The sequence below is a fragment of the Chrysochloris asiatica genome, unplaced genomic scaffold (assembly GCF_000296735.1).
Source record: "Chrysochloris asiatica unplaced genomic scaffold, ChrAsi1.0 scaffold00002, whole genome shotgun sequence".
Lineage (NCBI taxonomy): Eukaryota > Metazoa > Chordata > Mammalia > Afrosoricida > Chrysochloridae > Chrysochloris > Chrysochloris asiatica.
In genome coordinates, this window is record NW_006408520.1 from 6,229,985 (window position 1) to 6,243,090 (window position 13,106).

The following is a 13,106-nucleotide window of genomic DNA, read 5'->3' on the forward strand; positions in this document are numbered from 1 at the left end:
GAAAGGTATTTGCAATAAATAAATCACTGGTCTTGCAAAATTCTACCATGGGATCTCTAGCAATGCTTCTACCATAGTCATATTTGCCTACTGCTGGTTCTCCTTTGTTTGCAACTTTTGCATTCCAGTCACTAGTAATTATTACTGCATCTTTATTGCATGTTCAGTCAATTTCAGACTGAAAAAGTTGGTAGGATTCATCAATTTCATCATCACTGGCTTTAGTGGTTAGTGGGTATATTTGAATAATTGTGGTATTCCTTCCTTGTAGGTATATGGATATTATTATCCTATTACATATAGCATTGTACTTCAAGAAAGATTTCAATAAGCTCTTTATGACAATGAATGCAATGCCATTCTTCTTCATTTTGTCATTCCTAGCATAGTAAACAACATGATTGTCTGATTCAAAATGGTCAATTCCAGTCAATTTCTGCTCACTAGTGTGGCACTGTAGGATAAAGCACTGGACCAAAAGATCGGTTTGAACCTCAAGGTAGGCAGTTCAAACTCAACAGCCACTCCTTGAAAATCCTATATAAGGTCGCTATGAATTGAAATCAATTCGAAAACACTTAACAACAACAATGCCTATGATATCTTCACGTGTTCCATTACATTTTTTATAACTCCCAAGCTTCCTAGGTTCATACTTTGTACATTCTATGTTCTGATTATTAATGAATGTTTGCCATTGTTTCTTCTCATTTTGATTTGTGTCCCAACAGCAAATGATGACCTCGAAAGTTTTAATGTATCTATGTCATAAAGTTCATTGTTTTGAGGAAGTAGCTCTTCCTCAGTCATATTTTGTGTACCTTCCAACTTGAGGAGCTAATCTTTTGGTACTATATCAGACAGTGTTCCACTGCTATTCATAAGATTTTTGGTGGCTAACCATTCAGAAGTGATCTGTTTCTCCTTCTTTTTAGGAACTCTATTAAAACCTGTCCTCTATGGGTGACACAGCTGGTATTCAAAATACTAGTGGCATAGTTTCCAGAAACATACAAGCAACCTTACTACAACAAACTGAAAGACTAGTGGTAGTAATAGAACTGTGGTGGTGGTGACGTGCTGTCAAGTTGATACAGATTTACAGCTACCCTGTATAGGCTTTCCAAAGCTGTAAACCTTTACTGAAGCAGAAAGCTCATCTTTCTCCTATGGAGTGGCTGGTAGATTTGAACTAATGACCTTAAAGTTAGCAGCCCAACTTATAGCCATTATGCTACCAGGTCTTCTTGACATGGTAAATACAACAACAACAACAACAACAACAAAAAAAAAAACTTTAGATGTCTACTGTAAAATTCTTTCAATATTTTAATGTTTAAAAACTATCATAATAATCTGAAAAAATGCAATAATATTAGAAACCTGTTTCAAATGACAAGGGGAAATATCTAGACCCCACTTAAAAGTAATATATGGAGGGGGGAAACTAGGAAAAGTTTTGCTTCTTCTATTTGTTGAGTTGGGGAGAAAATAAAAATCACCATATTCTCTTGTCTTTATTATCTAACTCTAGAAAAGTCCATAAAATAAACACCTTTATTGAGAAACAAAGGCATGTTGAAAAGTTGGTTTATTAAGAATTGTTTATGAAATTCCTCTGCAGAACTATGAAGAGTAAAGATTGAAACTATTTCTGTATCTAAAAATACAAAAAGATTTCAATTCCTTGATTACTTCATTTTTAATACAGATTTATTTCAGAGGTAAAGAAAAAAAGGCAGGAGTCCTGGCATGGCACCGTAAGATAAGCACTCAAGTTTACTTTGAACTGCAAGGTCAGTGGTTTAAACTCACCAGCTGCTCCTTGGAAATCCTACACAGGGTCACTATGAATTGGAACTGACTCAATGGCACACAACAACAACGACAACCTTTGTTCTAAGGAGCCCTAGTAGCATAGGGTATTACAAGCTGGACCACTAACCGCAAGGTCAGCAGTTCAAATCTATCAGGGAGAAGATGAGACTTCCTGCTCCTGTATTAATTTACAGTCTCAATACACTGTACAGGGTTGCTATGAATCAGAAACAACTTGGTGGCACACAATCACCATCACAACCTTTGGGCTGTTTTTTTGTTTTTTTAAACAATTTCCTTTCACTGTGAGTTTATATGAAATTATCCAAAGAAAACCTGAAAGCAAAAACACACAAAAAGTGAGCAGTATTATTAGAAAATTTGTTTACTTCGTCTACAGTGTGCATATGAAGTAGTGTATATGATATGTATCATCAGTCTTTCAATACAAACAAGATTCCAACACGGCATGAGTAAGACATGTTTATGTTTGATCATTCAGGAAGAACCTTTTAGCTTTTATGTAGAACATACCACCCCTGCACTTCATATAAAAAAAGGTAATCATAACTCAGATAAATCGTTCCAATACTAGTTATAAAGGATCACTTAAACAAACATTTATTGGACACCAGGAACTGTACTATACCTTAGAGATGAGAATATGACAAAGACACAGTCCCTGATGTTATTAAAGAAACATAAACTGACAATTATAAAAACACTTTCATTGAACGTTATATGTGCAGAGCATAACTGTAATTTTGTATGGATTACTATTGTTGTTGTTGTTGTAGTTGCAGTTGCCATGAGGTTGATTCTGGTTCATGAAGACCCTAAGTGTACAGAGTAGAACTGCATTCCAGAGGGTTTTTCGTTTTGTCTTGTTTTCTATTCAGAGTTTGGGTGTGGTTTTACAGAGCAAATTAGTATTCCATTCACCCATTTATGCATGTTTTGTTTCATGACAGTTCCTGGGGTTTTCATGACTATGACCTTTCAGAAGCAACTACCAGGTATGTCTTCCAAGGTGCTTCTAGGTGGGTTTGGACCACCAGCTTTTTGGCTAGTAAAAAAGCATATAACTATTTACGTCATCCAGCAACTTGGTATGTATTAAACCTGAACATAAAGAATAAAACAATCTTACAATTAGACCAACAAATATCATGATAAATGGGAAAGAAATTAGAGTTTTCAACAGTTTTGTTTTATGTGGATTCACAATCAATGCCCTTGGAAGTGGTAGTCAAGAAAGCAAAAAACCTATTGCATTAGGAAAATATGCTATAAAAGATCTCTTAAAAATGTTAAAAAGCCAAGATGTCACTTTGAGGACTAAGTTGAACCTGGATCAAGTCATGGTCTTTTAAATTGTCTTGTATGCATCCAAAAGCTGGATGATGAATAATTGATAAATGTGAATCATTGTATTGATGAAGAATATTAACTATACCATGGACTACCAGAACAAACAAATCTTTCTTGAAGGAAATATAGCCAAAATGCTCCTTAGAAGTGAGGATGATAAGACTTTGTCATGCTTACATTGGACATGTGATCAGAAGGGACCAATCACCGGGGAAAGACATGTTAGGAAAGTAGAGGGTCAGTGAAAAAGAAGAAAACCCTCTGCAAGATGGATTGATACAGTGGCTGCAACAATGGGCTCACATACAGCCAAGGTTTTGAGGATGGCACAGGACAAAGGTCACGTTAATTCTGTTATACATTGTTGTTGCTAAGTGCCATCGAGTCGGTTCTAACTCATAGCAACACTATATAGGGTTTCTGAGGAGTTGTTGGTGAGTTTGAACTGCTAACCTTGCAATTAAAACAACCTTGAATCTCAGTGCATTATCCCATAAGTCAGGTCTCCTCTCTTATGGTGGTGTTGTTAAGTGCTGTCGAGTCTGTTCCAACTCATAGCAACACCGAGCAGGGTTTCTAAGGAGCAGCTGGTGAGTTTGAACTTCCAACCTTGTGGTTCACAGGATTGCCATAAATCAGAGCCCACATGAGGACACATAAGAAAACTACATACTGTAATTGTAATAGAGAGGAGACAGTTAACTAGCTTAGAGGACTGGGGATCTCTAGGAAGTCTTCCTATACTGAGTCTTACAGAATTAGTAGTGGTAACCTAGGTGGAAGTAACAAGGAAAGGACATCCTGTGCAGATGGTAGTCTGACTAAAATCACTGAGGCACAGAGAAGCATGTTGTAGGCAGAGAAGTATAAGCAGTTCACCAAAGATAAACCCCAACCAAACCCATTGCCATTGAGCCAATTCAGACACATAGAGACCCTACAGGACAGAACAGAACTGTCCCATAGGGTTTCCAAAGCTGCAATCTTTACAGAAGAAAATGGCCACATCTTTCTCCCAAGGCCTGGTTGGTGGGCTGACCTTTCACTTAGTAGCTGAGCACTAAATCATCATATCACCAGGATCTTTTTTAGCAGTTTAGTACTGATGGAGAGTATGGAGTCCAGAGGTAAAACTGGAAAGGTAAAATGAAGTCAAATCAGGGAAGCTCTTGTAGTATATTTGTTGTTGTTGTAAGTGCTGTCGAGTTGGTTCTAACTCATAGCAACCCCACATAGGGTTTCTAAGGAGTGACTGCCGGGTTTGAACTGCCTACCTTGCAGAAAGCACCAAAAGAAAATGGAAGGAATACAGAGTCACTGTATCCAAAAGAAATGGTTGATGTTCATCCATTTCAAGAGGTAGCATATGATCAAGAGCAAATGATCCTGAAGGAAGAAGTCCAAGGTGCACTGAAGGCATTAGCAAAGAACAAGGCACCAGGAATTGATGGAATACAAATTGAAATCTTTCAACAAACTGATGCAGCACTAGAAGTACTCACTCATCTATGCCAAGAGATTTGTAGGACAACTACCTGGCCAACTGATTGGAAGATATCCCTATTTGTGTCCATTCAAAACAGAGGTGACCCAACAGAATGCAGAAATTATGGGACAGTATCATTAATATCTCATGCTAGTAAAGTTTTACAAAAGGTAATACAAAAACATCTGCAAGCATACATTGACAGAGAACTTCCAGAGGTTCCAGCCTGATTCAGAAGAGGACGTGACATCATTGCTGATGTCAGATGGATCTTGGCTGAAAGAAGAGAATACCAGAAAGATATTTACCTGTGCTTTATTGACTACACAAAGACCTTTAATTGTGTGGATCATAACAAGTTATGGACAACATTTCAGAGAATGAGTATTCTAGAACACTTAATTGTGCTCATGAGGAATCTGTACATGGACCAAGAGGCAGTTGTTCGAACAGAACATGGGAACACTGAGTGGTTTAAAATTAGGAAAGATGTGTGACAGGGTTGTATTCTTTCACCATACTTATTCAACCTGTATGCTGATCAAATAATCTGAGAAGCGGCACATAACCTCTTTAAAACGAAGAGCAAAGATGTCAGTTAAGGACTAAGGTGCACCTGACCCAAGTCATGGTGTTTTCAATAACCTCATATGCATGCAAACGTTGAACATGAATAAGGAAGAACATAGAAGAATTGATGCATTTGAGTTATGATATTAGAGGAGAATATTAGAAGGACCATGGGCTGCCAAAAGAATGAACCGATCTCTGTTGGAAGAAGCACAGCAAGTGTGCTCCTTGGAGGCCAGGATGGCCAAACTTTGTCTCTCATACTTCAGACATATCCTCAGGATATGTTTGGTATCATGTTTGGTAAGGTGGAGGGTCAGAGAAAAAGAGGAAGACCCCAACGAAATGGATTGCCACAATGACAGCAGGAATGGGCTGAGGTTTGGCAATGATTGTGAGGTTGGCCCAGGACTGGGCAATGTTTTGTTCTATTGTTCATAGGGTCATTATGAGTTGGTGTCGATTCAATGGCACCTAACGACAACAGCAACAATAACAATCTTGTGGTTAGCATTCAATGCTTATCCTACAGTGCCACACGAGGCTTGATAGGATATTTTAAAAGTCTGGAATTTCTTATTGCCAAAAAGAATTTGTAGTAGCAGAGTGACATTTTCAGGTATGTCTCAGCCAGGTATCTTTACTCCCTGCTAGGAGGATGAATGTGAGGAAGACATGGTGACTAGCTACAGGAGTGAGAAATGAGGACCTGAACCAGAACAGTGGTAGTAGCATACTTAAGATATGGCAGATATGGCCCTGAGTGCCACTTGAAGAGGGGGTACCACTGACCAGTTTTTATTAATCATTGCAGTTTCCATCACCAGGAACAAGAGAACACGCAGGAATTTAAAATGAATACTTTCATGCTTGAAAGCATTCATGCATCAAGGCAAACCACATGATCTTGGCCTGTTGATTGTAGCAAGAGAAGTAACTGGGGAAAAAAAAAAATGACACTGTGCACATCACAGACCAGTTTTCATCAGTGATAGTAAGGAAGGTAAAGCATAAGGCAGGTGTTGCTATAATTTTCATGTAGTGCCATAATGTTTTATGCAAAAGATTAACAAGTTTGACTTGTATTTTTGAGCTGCTATTATGATAAAGTTATCTAAAAGATAGTGTCAGATGCTTGGACAGTGGTGCAATTTCAGTGCTTGCCACAAGTGCTATTTTCTGATCAGTGGGCATGGTTTCTATTGAAGATGGACAGACAGGACAGATTAGATATGAAGGTTTCTCCCAGATGTCAAGTTTGGGTGATGCCTCCAACCAAAGTAGATAAGACAGAGGAAGGCCAAGTCTGAAAAAGATAATGGATTTAGTTTTGGATTTGTTGAATTTGACATGCCTTTGGGACATCTAGGTGATAATATCTAGTGAAGTTATATATATGAGTTTAAGAGCAATGCCTGAAAGAGAGGTTGAAATTTGAGTCAACAAAATGGAGGTACCTGAAATTACAAGTGAATAGGCAGTTTAAAAAAAAAGCCATTCTAATAGATGTACAGTGGCACCACATTGTGGTTTTAATTCTATTTCTCTATTGAATCAACAAACAACAATGTTGAATGATGTGAAGTATCTCTTCAAAGACTTATGTCTTAATTATCGAATGTTGCTATAACAGAAATACCACTAGTGGATGGCTTTAACAACTAGAAATTTATTCTCATAATTTAGGAGGCTAAAAGTCCAAGGCTCTGGGGAAAGGTCCTTAACTCCTTTCGGCATCTGTGGGCCCAGCATTCCTTGGAGATCTCCATATATCTTGGCATCAATCTTCTCTTGGATCTAGGAACTTCACAGGTCCAAAGGATGTACTCTACTCCTGGATCTTCTCTCTTGGTGGTAGAAGTCCCCTGAACTCAGCTCACTTTCTATCCTTTTATATCTCAAAAGAGATTGACTCTAGATACAACCTAATCCTGTAGATTGCATCAGCCCTCATTAACATCATAGAAGTGAGGATTTACAACACAGGATAATTGCACCAAATCAGGGCTGAGCACATAAGATCACATCATGGGGTGATTGCATTACATTAGATCTCATCATGGAGGTGGTAACTACATCTTAACTGTTAAATCACTGAGAATCCTGGCCAAGCCAACTTGACACAAAACCTTAACTATCACAATCTATCATTTATATAAAAAGCCTTCAGAAATTTTGTGGGCAAAAATCCATTGTATTTTCAATCCACTTTTCCATGAACCTTTTGAAGCCCCATCACATATCTTCTTTAAGAAGCTTTGGTGGTACTGTGGTAAAGTGCTATCTGCTAACAGAAAGGTTGGTGGTTTGAAACCACCATCTGCTCTATGGGGAAAATAGTGGCAGAAAGATGAGGGTATTGTTATGATTCAGAATTTACTGGATGGCGATTGGTTTTTGCTGATTTTTTGTTTTTACATTTCCTTACGTACAGTGTTCCTGAAAATTTTTGTCTATTTTTCTTTCAGTTTTTATCTTATTACTGAGCATTGAGAGTTCATTATTCTAATAAAGACAAATACTTTGCAAACATGTTTTCCCATTGTGTGCCTTGTCTTTTCAGCGTTTCTTGAAGAGCATATCTTCTAACTTTGTTGAAGTCCAATTTACCACACTAATCATACATTGGGTGTTCCACCTAAAAAATCTTTGTGTAAATATCACAAATATGTTCAAAACCTAGATTTTTTTTTGAAAGCTTTAGAGTTTTAGGTTTTCTATTGTGGCACTGTTGGATAAGCACTGGACTTCAAGGTTAGTTTGAACTGCAAAATCGGTAGTTCAAACACACCAACTGGTTCTTGGAAACCTGGCAGCGTAGTGGTTACGAATCAGGCTGCAAACCACAAGGTCAGCTGTTCGAAACTACCAGCTGTTCCGCGGGAGAAAGATGAGGCGTTCTGCTCCCGTAAAGATTTACAGCCTCGGAAACTCTGTACAGGGTCGCTATGAGTCGGAACGGACTCCACGGTACGTAACAACAACAACATGAGTAGGAAACGACCAGATAGCGCCTAACAACAACAGCATTTAAGTCTATGATTCATTTTAGTTCACTTCGGTGTGAGGAATGGGTTGAAATAGTGACAATGATAATAGAATCAGTCAGAGTACTAGAGTGAAAAGTGCAAAGCCTGGATGGAACCCAGGAAAAACGACTCAAGGCACTGTAGGCGAAGGACCAGGAAAATTCTGAATAAACAACCATGTCCAGTTAGATAAGCAATGGAAAGGGTCTGTTAATTTGGATGAGGTCACTAGTGACCTTACAGAGTGTTTTCAGTAAAAACAAAACCATTCTGATATTAGAACCACATCTAACACGATAAGAATTCCCCCTATAGAAGCAATTAAGGAAAGGCCTGAAATCTCTGAGTAATCTTAAAGGTCACTTCTCTTTGTACGAGAAATTCTGGTTTTCCCCATACTGAGGATGATTGAAGCATATCCCAGTCACTCCCCTTGGGGCACTCCGAATGAGGTTTGGGGGACAAACTAAGGTGTCACTATCCCGCTGGGAAATCAAAATCACATTCACTGCTAGTCAAACCAATCTGACAGTTCATCGAGGCGGCTGCTGATTAAAATCTAGCAGAGTGAGAAGTCAAGGATGGAAATCTGTGCACTTAAGCAAACCCGTGGCAAATAAGGGAGTCCTCCTACCCGCCACCACATGTGACCCCCTCCTCACTGTCCCGCCAACCTCATGTCAGGTTCTTCCCCAGAGAGTCCCTGCACATACTCAGAGCAAGAATGGGGATGTTTAGACCAGTGATCAATGGGAGATCGTGGGCATATCCAGTCCATTCCCGGAGGTCATCCTGGGGGCGCTGGACGGACTTTCCCTGGCCGACCAATCTTCCCCGTCCCCGCCCTAGTAGCCTCATGAGTAGTGGCTCCTGAACCGGGTTCACCACCCCACCCTACTCCGCTTGAGCCTGCACGTCTCAACTCTACCGCTAGTCGTAAAATGCAGTAAAGGCGCCAGCATTTTGCGGCAACGTAGGTGAAGGCGGCGGCGTGCCTCGTCGCTGGGCTTGGATCCTTTGATCGGTATTTCTGCGGGAAGGCATTTAGGAGAGTGGAAGGCCAGAGAACTAGCTTCGATTCTCTTAGCGGGTAAATGGTATCTTCCTAGTTTGGATGTTAAGAGAGCGTGGGGGTTTGAGAACCTATTCTCAAGACTCCTTGTCTGGGAGTGATATATGCCTCCCGCTTTATGCTACTTTTGTTTTTAATCAGCGCGCTGATGTCCCACTTTTAGGCATCCTTGGTGCAACTGACACGTCTTTATTGTTCGCTTTGTTCTGCAGTCATCCTCCCCTTGGAGTTTGAAATGCTTTACCTGATCGGCTTGGGCTTGGGAGATGCCAAAGACATCACCGTCAAGGGCCTGGAAGTTGTAAAGCGATGCAATCGAGTATATCTGGAGTCCTACACCTCAGTCCTGACTGTAGGGAAGGAAGCCCTGGTAGGTGCTTAAGATTCCCTAGCCTTCTGCGAAGAACGCTGACATCTGATATATATTACAGTATGCTGAACAGAGTTTTCACCTCTGCTTGTTTAAACCCTTTACAGCCAGCAGCAAACACACCCCCCTGTACATTAAGGATCTAAATAGTATAAGAATGGAAATCATACACTAAGTGACTTGGAAAATGAAAGGTGGTTTTGTTCTCTGCTTTATAAGTCAAATTGTGTGGCTTTCTTCAGTCAACAGGAAAGCAAAAGTTATTTCATACTCCTGGGGATAGTTATCAAAATCCCTTTTTTTATGAGATAGCCAAGAAATCCTGAGTTGAGTGCTAATGAGGTGCTGACACAGCCATAATGAGTTGGTTATACAGAAGCCAAGCTGAAAGCTTTCCCCTTTCAAGTAATTCCTTAGGGCATGGTAATCTGTCTGTGTCATATCCAAAGAGATCTTACCTTTAAATAGACCTCTCCCAATAGGGTTTACATGAATACACTTGTATATATTGAGCGTGGAGACTAAGTAGCTATAGGATTTGTTAGTGTCTACGTTTAGCTGGCTCTCATTAAAGGCTCAGTAATTTCTGGAAGAAGAATCAAGATTCATTGTCAAACTCCAGGTAGAATGTTTATAATCAAGAGGTTTATAGACATTGTTATGGGAGCAGGGAATGGAATTTATAATTATCTACCTGAGCATCTTCCAAATAGAAGGGTAACCTAAATAATGTCAAGTCTTCTGGACTCTGAGACTCAACCTGAAGAATCTGGAAGGTCTCAAAGTTACTTAAAATTATTAAGAAATTAAAGACTGCTAGTTAAATTGGACTTACGTGGAAGTAAAAGTTGTGTATAGTGTCCAGCTTTGATTGATTGACTCCAATTTGTACCATTCTTAGGATGGAACCCAAATATTTAAACTCAAGGATCAAAGAAAACTAGAATGAACTCAAAAAAACCATCCATGAGAATAAAGATAAATAGCAATTCAGCAATTTTATAAATAATACACTTTCTATTTTATGTATTTATACAGTTTAAAGTAAATATATAAAAGATGTGGCATGGAACAAAGTTGGACTAGGTTTTAAGTCCTAGGTCTACCACATATTAGCTATGTGATCTTGGACAAATCCCTTAACTAGTTTTTTAATGTGTAAAATGGAGATAAAAGTACATATTTTGGAGGTTTTTAGCCAAATATCTGAGACAAAAAATATTCAGAAATAGTATTTGTTAATGAGCATATTTCTAAATTTCTCTGAACCTCAGATTTTCATTTGTAAAATAAATATAATGCTTACCTTGGAAAATGCTTTGTAAATTGTAAGTGCTGGCTAAATTTTAAGCATAGTTTTGGTTACTATAATATTTTTAAGTAATTTTGTTTCCCAAAAAAGGTACTAGTTGTGTTATTACACAAGATTTGGAGTTGGGCTCAATTTCAACTATAGGTAAATTTTGTGTTGTCTATTAAGGAGTCCTGGTGTGGCGCTGCAGGCTAATCCGTCAGACTGCAAAGTCATTTGAACTGCAAGGTCAGTGGTTCAAGCTCACCAGCTGCTCCTTGGAAACCCTATACAGGGGAATCAACTCTATGACACTTAACAACAACAACATTAAGGTGCTAAACTATCTGTTGTTCCTCCATTATAAGAATCACTAACATTTATAGATTATTATGTACTACTTTCAATGCATTACATGTTGAATTATTATAGGACTATTAAGTGCCACCGAATTGGTTCCTCTCAGTGACCCTGCATAGGGTTTTCGAGGAGCAACTGGTGGTTTTGAACTGCCCACCTTGTGTGGTTCTCAGTCCAGTGCTGATCCTACAGCACTACAACAGCTCCATAATTACTGCTCCTGTTTTACAGGCATAGGAGAGGTTAAGAAACTTGCCCCAAGTTATATAGATAAGTGAGTGATACAGGTTAAGTCAAAAAGTATTCCTACTTGGGTTCTAGTTCATCTGCTGGTTTTGTTGTTAAATGCCATCGTGTCTCTGTTCTGACTCATAGTGATCCTGTATAACATTTCTGAAGAGCAGCCAGTGGGTTTGAAGCGAACTTGTGGTCCATTGCTTTTCCTATAGTGTCACACCAGAACTCATCCAGTTCCTATATGTTGTTGTTGTTGTTGTTAAGTGCCGTCGAGTTGGTTCCGACCCATAGCGACCCTGTACAGGCTTTCCGAGGGTGTAAATCTTTATGGGAGTAGAAAGCCTCATCTTTCTCCCACGGAGCGGCTGGTAGTTTCGAACCGCTGACCTTAAGGTTCGCAGCCCGATTCGTAACCACTACGCTACCAGAGCTCCTATATGGACAGGTTTATTCCATGAAAAATGTGTTTAAGCAAGTTTCTGATCAGTGAAAGGCTGCAGACAAATTATGTTAGTAACACAATTGTCCTAGACTTGTTAAGATCCCCTCAAAACAAAAAGAAGTTCCAATCAAAGCAATTGCTTCTGAGAGAGTCTTCTGGGCCTGTTAAATTCAAGGTAGAGCGGTTTCCTCACAAAGCTAGGGCGGCTGTTTTTTGGAATTCGAAAACAGTAACCTTGATAGGTATTCTCTAAAGCCACAGGATGATCGTGGAGGCTTATTAGGAAGAGTTTTAAGAAAACTGAAAACTACATTGGTGAGAAAAAGTTCAGAAAATTTGTGCCCCTGACTGCTTTTTCCATCAGTAAATGTACTTAGTCATTCTTCTAGTGTAGCAAAGGCTGTTCTATGAGAATTTCATTGGTAAATCTTACTCCAGCTCTGATCTTCCCCCTTCAGATTTGTTTTTGTTACTTAAACTCTAAGAAGATTTTAAAGGAGCATGGTTTGAGTCCTTTGGGACACGAGAACTGCCATTTTGATGTGGTTGTAGATTGAAGAGTACAGAATTCTTTGGGGAAGGGTGGTTTTTGGTAGATGCTGTTGGATCAGCACCAATTCATAGTCGATGCACAACAGAACAAAATGCTGATCAGTCCTGCGACATTCTCACAGTTGTAATTATGTTGCAGCCGCTGTGTCAATCCATTTTATTGGGGATTTTCCTCTTTTCATTTACCCTCTACTTTCCCAAGCATGATGTCCTTCCTTACTGATGACATGTCCAAAATAAGTGAGACGAAGTCTCGCCATCTTGCCTTCTAAGGAGCATTCTGGCTGTACTTCCAAGATTATTTATTCTGTTCGTCTATGATACTTTCAATCTTCTTTGCCAACACCACAATTCAAACGCACCAGTTCTTCTTTCGTTTTCCCTATTCATTGTCCAGCTTTCACATGCATATGAGGCAGTTGAAAATCTTAGTTCTCAATGTGGTATCTTTGCTCTTTAACACTTTAAAGATGTCTTGTGCAGCAAATTTGCCCTATGCTATATATAT

The 13,106-nt window shown here is 39.2% G+C and overlaps 1 protein-coding gene across 2 annotated transcripts in view; it reads left to right on the top strand.

Annotated features, from left to right (window-relative positions):
• Window positions 1–9,336: 9,336 nt before the first annotated feature.
• The window catches only part of DPH5 (diphthamide biosynthesis 5), a 65,582-nt gene continuing 61,812 nt past the window's right edge, over window positions 9,337–13,106 (top strand). Inside the window, exons 1-2 of one of the 2 annotated variants that reach the window (XM_006830906.1) lie at window positions 9,337–9,364; window positions 9,559–9,716. In XM_006830906.1, coding sequence (XP_006830969.1) covers window positions 9,582–9,716 — 135 coding nt within the window. In that variant the 5' untranslated portion in view covers window positions 9,337–9,364; window positions 9,559–9,581. Of the gene's footprint in view, window positions 9,365–9,558; window positions 9,717–13,106 lie in introns of those variants that run through there. The other variant, XM_006830907.1, reaches the window with a different exon arrangement.